The sequence below is a fragment of the Alligator mississippiensis genome, chromosome 3 (assembly GCF_030867095.1).
Source record: "Alligator mississippiensis isolate rAllMis1 chromosome 3, rAllMis1, whole genome shotgun sequence".
In the NCBI taxonomy this organism is placed as follows: domain Eukaryota; kingdom Metazoa; phylum Chordata; order Crocodylia; family Alligatoridae; genus Alligator; species Alligator mississippiensis.
In genome coordinates, this window is record NC_081826.1 from 259555345 (window position 1) to 259571567 (window position 16223).

General features: G+C 40.4%; 1 protein-coding gene across 5 annotated transcripts in view; it reads right to left on the minus strand.

The window, feature by feature from the left end:
- MAST4 (microtubule associated serine/threonine kinase family member 4) overlaps positions 1-16223 on the minus strand; it is a 496570-nt gene that overhangs the window by 75575 nt on the left and 404772 nt on the right. For all 5 annotated transcript variants that reach the window (XM_019495987.2, XM_019495988.2, XM_059725122.1 and 2 more), the window contains 2 exons: positions 7016-7085; positions 1332-1410 (listed from right to left, as the gene is read on the minus strand). In XM_019495987.2, the coding sequence (XP_019351532.1) occupies positions 1332-1410; positions 7016-7085 (149 nt within the window). The remainder of the gene's footprint in view (positions 1-1331; positions 1411-7015; positions 7086-16223) is intronic.

Genomic DNA, 16223 nt, shown 5'->3' on the forward strand with positions numbered 1-16223 from the left:
ATTTTTTCGTATCGATGATGGGGTTGCTACTATCTAACCTATCTGCTTCTAGATCAGTATTTTAAAGTGCATTTTCACACAGCAGAGCACATCAGTTTTCATTTAACTACAATGGGAAGTACCCCCATGTGTTAGCTGAACCTTCTGGAAACCCTGGACAGTTGAATATCAACATGTACTGTCATTTGTTATCAAGAGTCTAGAAATATACCTGGGCCCTTCTCAAAAAAAGATGGACTACTACGCATGAGGAAACAGATACTGACTTGAATCACCAAAGAAGAGCATTAACAACTGAATGTCAACTGCCCAATAATAATAATATGTATTATTTGTACACGTTACGCCATTAACAGTGACACGTCATGGACACGATACGAAGCTAAAGACAAACCTGTTAGCTGTCTAAGGCCGTGTTTTTTCATTAAAGTTATTGTGGCAGGCAGGACTATTCTCTTTGCATGGATTGCCTCTAATTAGCCCAATCCAAACTGACCCTCAGTCTAACCTGCTTTTGTAGGATACAGACAACATAGAGCAGGACAACATGTATGAGGGTGCCACTGTCTGGCATAGTAGGTTTATTAAGTAAGCACAGCCTCAGAGTCAAACCTGCCCTCAAGCTAATTAAATAGGACATTAAATGTCAGTGCATCTGCTCTTTGACTATTCCTGAAGCAGTCTGTTGGAGTTTTGCTTTGGCAGCCCTGCAGGTAGGGGCTGACCAGGAGCATTGCTTAGTTGCATGTTAAGATATTGCTATATCCTCTTCCTGGTAGCAAAGAACTTGTAATGTGTAGAATGACAAACACAAACTTTCTCTCACTGTCTCTCTTCAGCAGTGAAACAGAACCAGTTCCACTGTCATTCTGCCATTACACACCTGCTGACAGGGGTAACAGGACTAGACAGGGAAGTGGCTAAGAGAAAGATTAGTTAAAAATGAAACAATTAACATCTCTAAGTTTTACAGCAAAATGCTAGTGTAATAGATACAAAACTAGCAATGTAAGCTACATTTATCTTTATGTGTAGGCTAAGTCATTTGCTGGGAAAGTGGATTTATATACCACTACCCTTCCCAATTAAAGCAGGTTTCTCACTAATGCTAAGATTGTTTTCCCTTTCTTGCAGTAATGGTATGTAATGGGGATATGCATTACAAATTAAATGCTAATACTAAAAAAGGAGTGTATCTTGTTTGTCAGCCATTCATTTGATGCATAGCATATTATGAAAAACATTATACACATTCAATTTTATTTCTCATTATGGAACCTATTGGGAAAAAAGGTATTGAAACGTATATGTAAAATAAAGCTAGTACTTACAGACACAGTTGAGCTCGGTGTGTTTGTACCATATCCAGAAGAGGGGAGAGAAGCCAAAGACCAGCGGCGCCCATCGGTCCTATTGTGAAACTGAGGTTAGTCCAAATAAACACTGAAGCATCCCTAGACAGAAACTTCTAGGAAACTATTACTCTGTAGAAATGCATTCCAAAAGGATGATACAAACTGGGTTCTTAACAAGTAATAAACTTTCACAGGGGGTCACAATTAATGGTACACAGGGAGGATTATTTTTTAATAGAATCAGTCAGATGAAACAACTAGAAAATGAATGAGCTGATCAACAGCATTGATCCCTCAAAAATATGCTTTGAGAAAAGCAAAACAGAAAACTATTATAACTGTCAGGTTCAGCAGATGCAAAAAGATGAGAAGGAGATAAAAACACATGACTATACATGAACCATGGTGTATCAACTGTAGTGTTAAGTATTTTAATCTCCTTAGAGCAAAATACCAAGGAAAAATGTATAGCAACAAAGTATAAGCTAGCTGCTTGACCTGTTGAAAGTTATAAATTGATCTGAAAATATACATTTCAGCTAAAATTATACCACTGAAGGTGGAAATACATGTCATGTATTACAATTTCTAGACCCTTTTGTTCCAGGTGGCCCACATATAAACAATATGGAATTTACACATTCAAATAGACAAATCACAAAACAACTCTTAAGTTATAGGTAAAATTTACCTGTCGTTTCGGTGCCCATGACTGGAGTACAATTGTATCAAGTATGTTAAAACACAAGCAAAATAACAAATGCATAAATAACATAATAGGATTTGTTTTAGTAATATAAATCAGGTATCCTGGGGGAAATATTATTTAACATTAAAATTTCACTATGTAGCTGGTCCAAAAACCACCTCTCATTTCTGGCTTTATGCAGTAAATATAATTCCATATAGTAGAATACCCTATCTGGATACCTAAATATTCTGATGCAGCATCTCTGCCTGTCCAAAAAATTAAGTCTGAGATAAATTCCAAGGCTTGATTGGGTTATGATCACTCAGGTAATACCCCTTCAAAAAGCAACTCAAGCCAATGGGATGCTGACTGAATAAAACTTGAGTATGGAATTCAAGATATAGCCCTTACAAGTCTGTTGTGTAGCTAAATACTGCAGTATACAACTAGTGTCCCTAGTTAAAGAAAACATTACCCAGAAATGGGTAAGATTTACAGAAATTACAAAGAAACTAACAGAAGCAATCAAGAAACAATGAACTCCTTTCAAAGTATAAACAATACAAGAGGTATGTATGTTCTTTTCCGCTCAGACACAAGTTAAATTAGTTTCCTATGGTAAGAAAAACAAATCTGGAAGCTATTTAAACAAGGTTTTCTCCTATATATTATGCGTCTGTGAAGCAAAAATTATTTGTTTCATCAAACTATTTGGGTAAACCATGTTTCTTTACTCACACACACAGACACATCTTTATCACAATTCCTACTGTGGTATACTGTTTACATAGAGGTAAGAGACATGGAGCAACTTATCTCAGAAAAAATTACATACAAATATTATACAGATCCAGTCATATTAAGTCAGCTTTCTTTCATAATTACTTTGTTATCAAGCAAATTAAGTATAAAAATCTAATATCCTGCTCATCAAATTATGTGGCTTTTCGAGAAAGATTCTTTTCTTTGGATAGGAATGTTCTAAAATTTCTCTCACTGTACATGCGTGTACACTTTTCATACAGTTCTGTGTAAATACACACTAAAAAGGGTATCTGAAATTGTTTCAGAGGTTTTTACACCATTTAAAAATTACCATTGTAAACTTTACTAAGGAGGAGCTATCGTCTGATTATTAATTTTTTTTTTTTACAAACTGACTTTCAACAATATTTCCTAACTTGAAAACAAAAACTTAAAAATTACTGGAATATCCTATTATGATGTTTTCAAAACGAAACATTTTGGTTTTCCAGTTCACAATCACATTTTTGCTTTGAAATTTAAGATAGCCATAACACAAGGTATTTTTTTAATTAAAACAATGTCACAATTAACACACATTGATTGCTATGAACTCCGCTCCCCTTACAATTTTAGGCTCACAAACTTTTTCAAAGTTGCAAATTTTTATATGGATTCTAGAGAGGAATTAGTATTAATTCTGGCAAAATTTTATGGCACAACCACTTCCACTAACTCTATTCTAAACTACTGTTCAGTCTTTTATCTGTTTTTTCAACATGAGCTATTTAGGAAATTATTCAGTATGATAAAAATGTATTAATAAAGAAACATACCCCAAAAAGTCACCTATCATTATCATGATGCTTGTTGTATTTCAAAATAATTATTTAATAGGTTAAGAAATAAATTAGACAGAAATTAGATTAGATGCCATGTACTTTCCTGTTTCAATGTGCCCAAACACACATGTAGAAAATTACATTACTGTATGTTCCAGGGTTTAGAGTTTGATTCAGGGAAGAAAGGAAGGGAAAAAAGTGGGTACAAGGGAAGCTTTTCTTCCCAAACTGAACAATTTAACAGAGCCAAATCCTTTTTTCTTGTGGTTGGCATAAGCTGTATACCTGTCTGACAGCTTTCATATCTAATTTACCAACTCTTGAAATAAAACAATTAACATTGCACCAAAAATGTTCTCTCACAGATGACTGGGATAGCTATGTGCGTAACTGCCATGTTAACCGCATCATTTAAGATTCAGCTATCTGATTTCATTTATTGCGTAGAGACGCTTGAGTCAACAGATAAACCCTTTCTACCCTCCCAGGTTTAGAGTTAATGAAATTATCTGAGGCAGGTAGAACAGGTTTAAATAATACTGAACCAGCATAAATAGGCAGTCTCCTGTGACAAACCTTTGACTGTGCTTATGGTTCATTTATTAATAATTTACTTCATATATTGCTTCAAATTCACTGTAAAAACTTTGAAAAATACCATTGACATTAATTAATTAATCCTTGCACAACTTGCAAGAGAGGTAATTGCCCTAATCACACAATGGGGGAAGTTCTCAGCTAAGTCCAGAGGTTCAAAAAGTGCAAGGTGGAACAGATTCAATCTTGCAGGTTTTTCTAAACTGTGCAGCTTGAACCGATAAACTGAACTGATGTTCAGTGTTTCAGAGGCCAAGACAGGCAGAAGCCTGCACTGGCCCAGGTCAGGAGCCTGGGGGTGCACACACGCACCCCCCTCATGGCCAGCTGCCCCAAGGCTGATAAACACAGCCCAGTGGCATCCCAGGCCTGATTGGCTGTTGCCCCCCAAACCGCACAAGCTGTCAGCTGCAGTAAAGGGAGAGCCTGCAGAAAATCTCTCCCCAGCCCCTGCCTCAAAGGGTGATGGGGAGAGGGAATCAACCACCTGGCCCTGGCCCTCTAACTGGGGTCTGCCTGGCATGGAAAGAGCCCTCACAGGGGGCTTTTCAACCTCTCCCCACAGCCTGGCTAGAAGGGCTCCAATGGCTCAGCCCTGCCCCCTTCCCAGCCCCATGACAGGAGAGGGGTAGGAGGAATGACATGCACACACCCAGCCCAGCACCAGCCCTGCCAGCTGAGGTCCGCCTGGTGTGGAGAAAAGACCCCACCAAGAGTTTTTTGCTCCTCCACAGCTCAGCCCCACTCCTTCCCTGACCCCTGCCTGTGAGAAATGGGGGTGGGGGAGGGGGAATGCATCAGCCAGGCACTAGGAAGAAATTTTTTACAATAAGGGTGGCCAGATTCTGGAATGGGCTTCCAAGAGAGGTGGTACTATCACCTAACTTGGAGGTCTTCAAGAGGAGGCTTGACAATCACCTGGCTGGGGTCATCTGACCTCAGTCCTCTTTCCTGCCAGGGGAGGGGGTCAGACATGATGATCCATTGGTCCCTTTCAACTCTATAACCTATGAATCTATGGTCCCTCCAGCCAAGATCTGCCCAGTGTGGGGGGAAGCCCACCCCCCCGCCCAGGTCACCAGGCTGGCATGGCCTCAGCCCCTTCCCCAGAAAGGGGCAGGACTGAGCTAATGCCAATCTGACTTGCTGGGCTGTGGGGTTATGAAAAGCTCCCGGTGGGGGTTTTCACAGCCCTGTGCTGGGCAGACCCCAACCGGGGGAGCCAGTGTGCTCCCCTCCCTGCCCCAAAATCTCTCACAGGCGGGAGGGCTGGGGAGGGGGCAGGGTTGAACCCAAGCCAGCTTGGGGAACCAGGCTGTGGGGGAGCAAAAAGCCCCCAGTTGGCCCCTTTACCCCCACACTGGGCAGCCCCTGGCTGGAGGAGCCAGTGCCTGGCTAGGCCAGTGTGTTCACCACCACATCCATCTCAGGTGGAGGCTGGGAAGGGGGCAGTGCTGAGCTGATCCAAGCCCAACAAGCTGGGCTACATGAGAGTGAAAAGCCCCCAGTGGAGGCTTCCTACACCCTGTGCTGAGCAGACCCCAGCTGGGAGGGCCAGTGCCAGGCCAGACCTTTTACAGGTTGGGGGCTGGCGACTGGGTCGGACTGAACCAATCCCAGCATGGCTCACTGGGCTGCAGGGAACCAAAAGGCTCCTGGTGGGTGCTTTCCTCTTGCACTGAGCAGACCCTACCTGGGGGGGGCCAGAGCTGGGGCTCTGCCAGTGTGTTCTCCCCCAATTTGACCCCATCTCTTACAGCCTGGGGGCTAGGGCTGAGCTGATGCCAACTCAGCTTGCCTGGCTCTTGCAGGGGTGAAATGCCCCCACTGCTGGGGCTTTACTTCCCCTTGTCCTGTACAGACAGGACGGTCTGGGGGTCCATTCCCTTGCACCTCCCCGCCCCCCAAGCTGACAGGTGCTTGCAGGAACCAGAGGCTTTAGTGCTTTAGCCCTGTTTAATAGCTTAGGGGAGGGGCCATCCCTGCTCCACAGAAGCAGACAGCACAGTCCAGGACTGCAATGCATTCTGGGATGCTGGAGAACTATGATCTAACTTGAGTAGGGAGGGGATCTAGGACAGAAGCTGCATAATCCAGTTTAGCCTAAATCAGTTCAGTCTGATACTACAACCAACTAGGTTTATCTTAAACCAGTTTCAGTCATTCTGAAAGCAGTTTTTGTGTTACAGATTTAAACCAGTTTGGGAACACTTAAACCGCTTTATGTGTAACTTCTGTCCCTGGCCCTCAACGTCAAATGTGAGTCTGAGGCAAAGTTCAAACAATCAGTACAATCAGGATTAGAACTCAAGAATGCCTCACTCCCAGACCCATGCTAATTCTTCTCTAGCCCACATTTTTACATGAAAAGGAAAATATCATAGATTGAGTTAGAATGACAAAAGTGACTGGAGTTTGGCAAAACTATCTACTTCTAGTGTGCATTCCCAATTTTTACACACTCCCAGCCTGATCTTTTGTAGGAGTTCTATATATTAACAGCACACTGAAGAATGATCTGCATCATCAGTGAAAATGTATATTAGCAGTATTAAGCCACATAAAATTTAAAAAATATCATTATAAAGGCAGGGTTGAACTGGATCAATCAATTATGTGAAATTGCATTGTTTAAGGACTGCTCAGGTTTAAAAAGAAAAATCAAGTAATTCTCAATTACCAACAAACATTTCTATGTATTGTGTAAACCAAGGAGTCAGTCCTTTAGTTCACTGCAATATTCCCTTACATAAAACTTGTTTCATGAATAACAAACAAACTCCTACCTTCGTGCAAAAGAAAAGTGGGCTGAGGCACTGGGAGAGAAATTTCTAGGGCTATCTTGAGGACTGCTTCCTGTCAGGGAACAAAAAGGAAGGGAGGGATAAATTCAGAAATAAAGCATGCACATTTCAGAACTGTTAAAACTTACATTTTCTGAGTCTATAAATCATTCTCATTATAAAGGCAATCAGGACTCATAGTAGAGATGATATCTTTTATTAGACCAACAAGATTTTTACAAAAAAAATTCTTTAATCTACAAAAATCTTGTTGTTCTAATAAAAGATATCATCTCTACTGTAAGTCCTGATTGCCTTTTCCTCTAGACCAGTACAGCTACAACCTGGGTACCTGACACATGGAAGGCATCTTATTATAAAGAGCAGTTTGTAAGTCTTCTGAGGAATATGAAACCCTAAAATAACATCCTATTTAACATTACAATTCTTTTAAAGAAGTGAGTAATGAAACTCAAATTTAATTCAGAATAAATCCAGTTTACTCAGGTTAATAAAAGCAAATCAGTTAATTCAACTTCACAGAAATAGTACTTTAGTTGAAAGAAATACAAGTTAAAGATTAAAAATGAGACTTTTAAAACAACTGCCTCAATATTTAAACATTAGGGGGAAAATAGAAAATAACTCTAAAATTTAGGCCTTATACAAACTAATAGCACTGTGAATTCCTCTCTCTCTAAATGTCAATAGCTACAGAAAACAGACTGGATAAAAAGTTTTTTCCAGGTCTGTCCTAGACCAAGGCATGAAGAAATGATGTTCTTAAGTGATACAAAGAAGTGACTGCAAACTGAACAGGACACCTCCTTTTGGGGCCTATTTTCTCATATTAGACCACTCAACCTGCTGCTGATCTGTGAGAAAGCTTGGTAGACAGCTGGTGAGGTAAAGTTCAGTGGTACTCTAGCCTGCCTTTGCTACTCGGCATGTGTAATTGGAGAACATGGATAGTCTATAGGGAAAATGTAAAGGTGACACTTGAAGGAGGAAAAAAAGTAAGTACCATTGCCCTGTTAGATATCAACAGCCTTTTCTGAGATAGAGAATAGATTCTGGTAACTATACATCAAAAAAATTAAAATAAGAATCCTGTATAATTGGACAGTAAATGAAGATTGTAACTATACTTCTGCACCAAAGCTCTAAATATCTATTTGTCTATTTAAAATTAGCAGGCAATTCTTAAGGGACAAATTAGTATCTATGAGTAAAAAGAAGAGTAATTAATCCAGATAGAGTGATTTAAAGACTTCAAGTGTGTTGGATTTCTAGTCAACTTTTTCAGTTAACTTAACATTGCATATTCTATAGTGATGTCCTCAACAGATCCTATTAATTTTATGACAGACAGTATACTCATCAAGCCATTTAGATGGTAAATGCTGAGACGCCTTTTTTTTTTTTTTTTTTTTAAATGGAGTGGTGGAGGAAAAATGTGATTTTCAACTACGCTGCATCTGTTCCTTCTAGGATCCCAAGAAACAAAGATTCTTCTTTAGCTTGCCACTATTTTTGCCTCTTATTGCCCATTTATCTACCAGAGCAGAATTAAGTCCTTTTCCCCCAACCCCTATTGTTGCCCCATCTCCCAACACCACAGCTTTTTTATTGCTTTTCATATGCAGTAATTTCAAGGTGGCAGAGACTTTTGTTCCCTGGAATATAGGCAGGCGGGCGGGGGGAGATTCTAATAAAAGCACAATGTGGCAGAGATTTTGATCTTTGTTCAGGGGCGTTACCACAATTTATTCTTGTCCTGTGTGAACTGCAAACACCAAATTACTGGGAGCAACAGTTCATTTAATTTAACAGCTCCTAACTGGATTCCTCTTGTTACTATGAGATCTTATTAAATAAAGGTAAGTTTAGAAAAACAGAGCAGAAAAAACATGGCCTCAAATTAACAATGCCACACTAAAAAGGAGGAGCTCCACCTCAAAATGCAGTGAATTTGGATGGATAAGACAAACAAGGTGGCTTGGCATCTTGGGGAGAAACAAAGAGAAATAGATCATTTAAAGAAGAAATATTTTGGACAAGATTTGACAAGATGATCAATATATCAGCATATCAGTTTTGTTATTTCTAACTGAGGCTATTTCTCTATGGTTAATTATTTAAAAGCCAAATATTTACATTTGTTAAAATTACAACAGCACATGTAATTTCCCCAGGCATTTATTCAGAGCATATGCTTATTTTTTATATGGACAACTACATTACTATTTGTCCTAAGTTTTATAATTGGAGGAGATGCAGAACCATGAACTACTTTCCCAAGCACTGCTGAAGAGCTTTGGAGAACTATCACTTTATTACAGACAAGATAAGAAAGAGTTAATTCTTTCTCAGTTAAAAGGGTCAGACCTCATTATGAGCAAGTAATGAGTGAACTCTGTTCATAAGAAAATAACCCTTTAGATTCCTTAGCCAGTAACCCTTTAGATTCCTTAGCCAGTAACCCATTACAAATAATACTCAAATAGCAGGTAAATCATGTGGGTTTATCTAGATATCTGGGCTAGGTACAGACATTCAAAAAGCTGGCGGTGAAACCAATCTAAGTGACCTGGTTTTCCATAAGCAGTGTAGTTTACATCAGTACAAACAGAACACACATTTGCCCTGTGGTTGGGGGGCAAATCTTAGGCCAGGTCTCACCATTTTTAAATCAGTCTATGTGCACAGAACTTCTGTTCTGTTACTGGTATAGACAGGCTTTGCGTGCTAAAGGTCTATCCTGTCATGCGTATAGACCAGTTTCCAATCAGTTATACTAGTAAAAGCGCAATGTCTGTAACTGGCCCTGGAGTAACAAAACATCTCAAGAAGTAAAGACTAAAAATAGGGGGAAAAAAACCCAAACAAAAAACCTCACTGGGCACATTTACACAAGATGTTAACTGTGCAGTTACCTAATAATACTGTGCAGCAGCACGTCACAGCACAAACAGTGCTAGTACGCTACTCTGCAGTATTATTAGGCTACTGCACAGTAGTGTCACTAAAAAGGCATGCACTGACACTACTGCGCAGTAATGCCAGTTACTGTGCATCAATTTAGTATTTGATTATAAAAGTAGTAAATTTAATGTGCAGGAACTATGGGACATCAATGAACAAATTAATTCCACTGTGTCTGGAACAGCTACTTCAACTACTGTTTTAAGGTGTGATACTCCAGAAAAGTTAAAAAGATAAGAACCAGAGTCCTATACGTGACCTTCATCCCTCACAGCTTTCATCCACCCATCTGCAAGTCAATACCCGAGAGATTTTCAAATGAAAACCAGTGCCAGTTAATTCTCTGCCCATATGTGCAGGGCTTGCTTATTAGTCAAATCCTGCTGCTCCCAGGGATTTGCTGGCTGTTGTATGTTTTAGTTCTAAAATATTTTATATACTGCTGAGATTATTGCTAGTATTTCTAACTTGATAAAGTAAACCTAACTGGTGTGGTCAGACATTAGGCAGGTAATTAACTCTATCATCCTCAGGGAGAAACTAACACACGCACTATGTAATCAACATAGAAAAACAATATTTCACTTAATGACAATGCACAGGGTGCCTCATTCTACAGACAGCTATTGTTACAAATGTTATATCCAGATTAATTAAATCATTTGATTGTTTTGTAATTAGCTTCAAGAAGTCCTGCCTCTTTGCCACCAAGGAAAGAATTGCAAATCTTCTGAAAAGGCATATGTTGGACTCACCATAGATTATTAATGCATTTTTAATAGCTGTCTACTTACAACATAGTTACTGATGCACTGACTTTCTATTAGCACTGAGGGAATCGGAGATTAATGATGATTGCTATTCTAAATTCCTGGTGGACCACAATGTTTGTCTCAGTTTGAAGCTTTGTTGTCATTATTTGATGACCCCCTTAAATGAATCATAGCATTGTAAGACTACGGCAATGCAACATAACAATAGGTCTAAAGTTCTTCGGTATCAACTTCTAGTCCATTTCGTAATGAAATCCTGTCATAGAGCAAACAAGATCCTAGAAACCACAGCTGGTTGCTTATCCAACTTTTATAATGTTACCAAACGTGCTAGTCAGCAGAACACGCAGCTGGCTGCAAAGTCATTTTCAGATAGTTCTGCAGGTGCTTTCCATCAAGATCCGGTCAGGGATAAAGGGTTCAACCTATTTCAAAAAATGGATTAATTACACTTCACACCAACAGATGACCATCTCCAGTTTGAGAAAGGAAAGGGTTTGCAAGCTCTTAAATATTTGTTTCTTAACTGAGGCCTATCTGAAAAAGGGAAATATTAAACCTTTTTCTGAATGGCTTTGTTACAGTTGGCAGCTGGCTTGTTTCAGAGGTTCCTTGCACTTAAGTTTAGCTATCACTAAAATGTCTCTGCATGCTCAGTAGGACTTGTTTGTACCATGAGATTAAAATTGGATAGATGTGGGACTGCAAAGATATGGAGACCAGGGACAGAACTCCACAGCTATGAAAGAGGTTTATTTTATTTTTATTTTTCTAAATTGGAATGAGGTTTAGAATTTACTGATGTGCACAGGCATGTGAATCTTCCAGTCAGGAAATCAGCAAATGTACAGTTCATGCCATTCACTGCACAAGATTTGGAAGTAGCAGTAGTAAAATAGAAAGAAAAACAAAGATGCACTTAAACATACAAAAAAAACAGAGAGATTGGGCACATCAGAAACAAAGTATTTCCGTATTTTGCATATTTATTAACAACATTCTTCTTGGAAAACAGGGGAGGCTGTATATTTTGATTTAGATTATGGATTTAAATAATATAGATGTACTAGAAACACTGAATTGGGGGTGTGATTTATCATTTAAACTTCCCTCTTACCCCTGTAAATTATTCCCTAAGCAAGGGCCAATCATTATGGCAGGTGTGCCACAAATTAGTCCCACTTCAGCCCTTCAAACCTCCTCTTCTGCCCAATCTGCTATGCTGCATTCTGCATGCTGCCCTCAGCTCCCTGCCCATTCTGTTGCTCTGCTTTTTGTGTCCTGTTCTGTTGCTCTGCTTTTTGCTGCTGTGCTGCCTCCCTTCTTTGACCTGACACTTGCCACACAGATAGTCACGTGTCCCGCACACTGGCCACTCCTGCCCTAAGTCATTACAAGCCTCTTTGAAATCTTACATAATGGCAGGATCCTCATAGACAAAATCAAGAAAGTAAAAATCTCTTACATTTGCAGGAAAGAATCATTGTATACACAATGGTAATAGTTTGTATTATTGCATAATTGGACTTTATTGTTCCAGGGGCACAAAACAGTAAATAGGAAGAACTTCTGAAAAACCAAGCTATCTTAAATGGCCTGTTTCTAGCATCCAAATATACAAAATATGGCAGAAATCTATTTTATGGTGCAATATTCTTATTTTAATACAGTTATTTGCTCAAAAATTCTCAAAATTGAACTGGGTTCCCTATTCAGCATGAATTAACAAATTCATATGGTCATCTCTTCTTCTTTTTAGAAGTGCCAAATCATATTTTTATGATAATGTCTAAAATTATGGGAGTACCTGACACTAACATTGACTATTAATGACACGAAATTGCAGGACTATCCCACCAGCAGTTAGCACGAGCTTCATGGTATCTGCATTATGCTGGGAAAAGATAACTTATGCCAAAAACTATATAGAAACTTCTCTATTTGATCTTACCTAACCAGCAGCATAGAAGTTAAAAAGCCCATCAGAATCAACTTTCTCATTCTGACACTCACCAATCTTTACTCAGAATCACCCATAGTAAGGGCCAATGAAAGAGTAGAGTAAAACACTCTCAAGAATCAATTACATCTAGAAAGACAAAGTCAATGCTTCACTGTTTTGTGAAAATGTACCCAAATTGCATGGTAACTATTACATGCAATTTGACAGCAACTGGAACACCTACTTAACCATCTTACAAACTGAACTGCTCACAGCTTCTACCACAAATTGCACATATGGCATCCATCCTAACACCTTGTCAATCACTCTTTTTCAAAGCTTTTGGTATTAAGTGCCCTTTCAGCATAGTATACAGAAGCGCTACAGTGAAAATACCCAAACTGTTCATTATCTGGAGAATATCAGCCAACAGATAACCAATCACTCACTGAGATCTCTTTCTTCAAAGACAAGAAGATGAAAGCTCCTCTTCTTTTCCCTGAAGTTCATATCCATTGTTTACATTTTTAAAAATTACTAGTTTCGTGCACAAGGTCCATTAATACAAGTATTCTAAACAGGACCCAAAGAAAACAAATATTTGAATAAGCCAGATATAAGAAGTCTACACATTTAAGGCCTATCTTTTTTCCCTTTGCATATTTATTTCGTTAACTGACTTTATTTCCTCCTAACGTTGGGCAGGGGGAAAGAGAAATAAGACAGGCCGTCAAGAAATAAGTATTTGAGATTCTTAGGACCAATGACTGCTCAATTTGAGTAGGAGGAAGTTTCAGAATGATCAGAAGGAAGTCTGAGCAGCTTATTTATTAATATATGAAAGGAAGTGACATCTCGGGTTCAACGAGTCCACAGCCCTGTTATCACAGACAACTAAAGGGTACATGGTAGATGTCACCCTTAGATTGACCCAACTAGGGTTAGACTGTAGGCCTGTGCAAAGCAGCAAGTATTCAATTCAGATTCAGTCAATTCGAAGGGACAGTGATTCAATTTGGTGATTCAAGTCACTGTCCCAATTCGATTTGGCTGAATCAGAGTCAGAGATTCAGTGCCAATTCAGAGATTCAGCCATAGAGCATAATGGGGAATCACTAAAATACCTATAAATTCATCATTTTTTTGCTGATTTGGATAAAAACAGCAGGGCATGACACCTGCCAAGTTTTAAGGATATAGGTGCAGGGTTTTTTTTGAAAGTGCCCCTCAAACTCTTGAAAGCAAAACTCGTATCACTTGTATGTGTTAAGGGGTATAGGTTGTAGTCGTGTTGGTCTAAAGATATAGGTAAACAAGGTTTTTTGGGTCAATCTGATATCTTTTATTAGACCAACTGAATAGCTGGAGAAATATATCTTAGCAAGCTTTTGGTTTCAAAAACCCTTCCATCAGGCTGAGGAAGCATCTGCAGTTGGTGTGTGCGCTCTTCCTGGATGGAATGAATAGTAAAGAAGCCAGAGGTTGGTCTGAAGGCAAAAAAGCCAGTCAGTGAAAATGTAAATTGAGGCATCAAGGGGTGAGCGACTGGGGGGGGGAAGGAGGAGGAAGAGAAGGGAGATGTAGCAGATAAAAGTAGAGAGGTACCTGGGGAGTCAGATGTCAGGCAGGTTATTGTGTGTCATAAATCCAATGTCTATAATTGAGTCCATGATTTTTTATATCCAGTAGACTTATGAAGTGAAGGTTTGTAGGCTTGTCTACAAAAGGCATTTTGTAAATTCAAACAAGCACTGAACCTCGCTAACCTCATCACCAGAAGCAAACTTCCTACGGCCCAAAATGCACCGGATGGATCCAGACCATGCCATGACAAGAAATCCAAAACCTGCCAACATATCTCCAGTGCCCCCACAGTTACTACACCCCACAAGAGAACCATCACAATTCCTGGATCTTACAGTTGCAACTCCAGAAACATTATATATCTCATACAATGCATCAAGTGCCCTGATGGAAAGTACGTAGGAGAGACCAAACAACAACCGAGCACCAGAATGAATGCACGCTGGAAATCTATTAAAGACTATTTCCTTAGACGCAGGGGTAGCAGTGGACGTAGTCTTTCTGGACTTCAGGAAGGCCTTCGACACTGTCTCTCACCCCATTCTCATTAAAAAACTAGGAGACTGTGGCGTTGACACCTACACAGTCAAATGGGTTGCTAACTGGCTGGAGGGCTGCACCCAGAGAGTGGTGGTGGATGGGTCATTTTTGACCTGGAGGGATGTGGGCAGTGGGGTCCCCCAGGGCTCAGTCCTTGGACCCACGCTGTTCAACATCTTCATCAGTGACTTGGACAAGGGGGTGAAAAGCACCCTATTCAAATTTGCTGACGACACTAAGATGTGGGGGGGATAAGGGCATGCTAGAAGGGAGGAATAGGCTGCAATTGGACCTAGACAGGTTACAGGGGCGGGCAGATGAGAACAGGGTGGGTTTCAACACTGACAAGTGCAAGGTGCTGCACCTGGGAAGGAAGAACCAGCAGCATACCTACAGGCTGGGGAACTCCCTTCTTGTCAGTGCAGAGGCAGAAAAGGATCTTGGAATCATTATTGATGCCAAAATGAACATGGGCCGACAGTGTGGGGACGCAGTCAGGAAGGTCAACCACACCTCCTCATGTATCCACAGATGCATCTCAAGCAGGTCCAAAGAGGTGATCCTCCCCCTCTATGCAGCACTGTTCAGGCTGCAGTTGGAGTACTGTGTCCAGTTCTGGGCGCTGCACTTCAGGAGGGATGTGGACAACATGGAGAGGGTCCAGAAGAGGGCCACTCGCATGATCAGGGGGCAGCAGGGCAGGCCCTACAAGGAGAGGCTAAGGGACCTGAACCTGTTCAGCCTCCACAAGAGAAGGCTGAGGGGGGATCTAGTGGCTGTTTACAAACTAGTCAGAGGGGACCAGCAGGCATTGAAGGAATCCCTGTTCCCTCGAGCACTACCAGGAGTGACTAGATATAATGGCCACAAGCTGGCAAAGGGTAGATTCAGACTAGATATCAGGAGGCGCTACTTCACGGTCAGGACGGCTAGGATCTGGAACCAACTTCCAAGAGAAGTGGTGCTGGCTCCTACCGTGAAGGTCTTTAAGAGGAGGCTGGATGAACAGCTTGCCGGGGTCATTTGACCCCAGTACTCTTTCCTGCAGGGGGTTGGACTTGATGATCTGCTCAGGTCCCTTCCGACCCTACTAACTATGAAACAAGAACACCCAATTACTAGTAGGGGCACATTTCTCACAAGAAAACCACTCTCTCTCCAATCTCTCAGTCCTGATCTTTAAAGGGAACTTACAAAACACCTTTCTTGCCTGCAGCCCAGCGTCTGTCTTCTTTATAATTCATTCCATCCAGGAACAGTACACACACCAACTGCAGGTGCTTCCTCAGCCTGATGAAGGGTTTTTGAATCCAAAAGCTTGCTAAGATATATTTCTCCAGCTATTCAGTATAATAATAATAATAAAAGATATCAGATTGACCCAAAG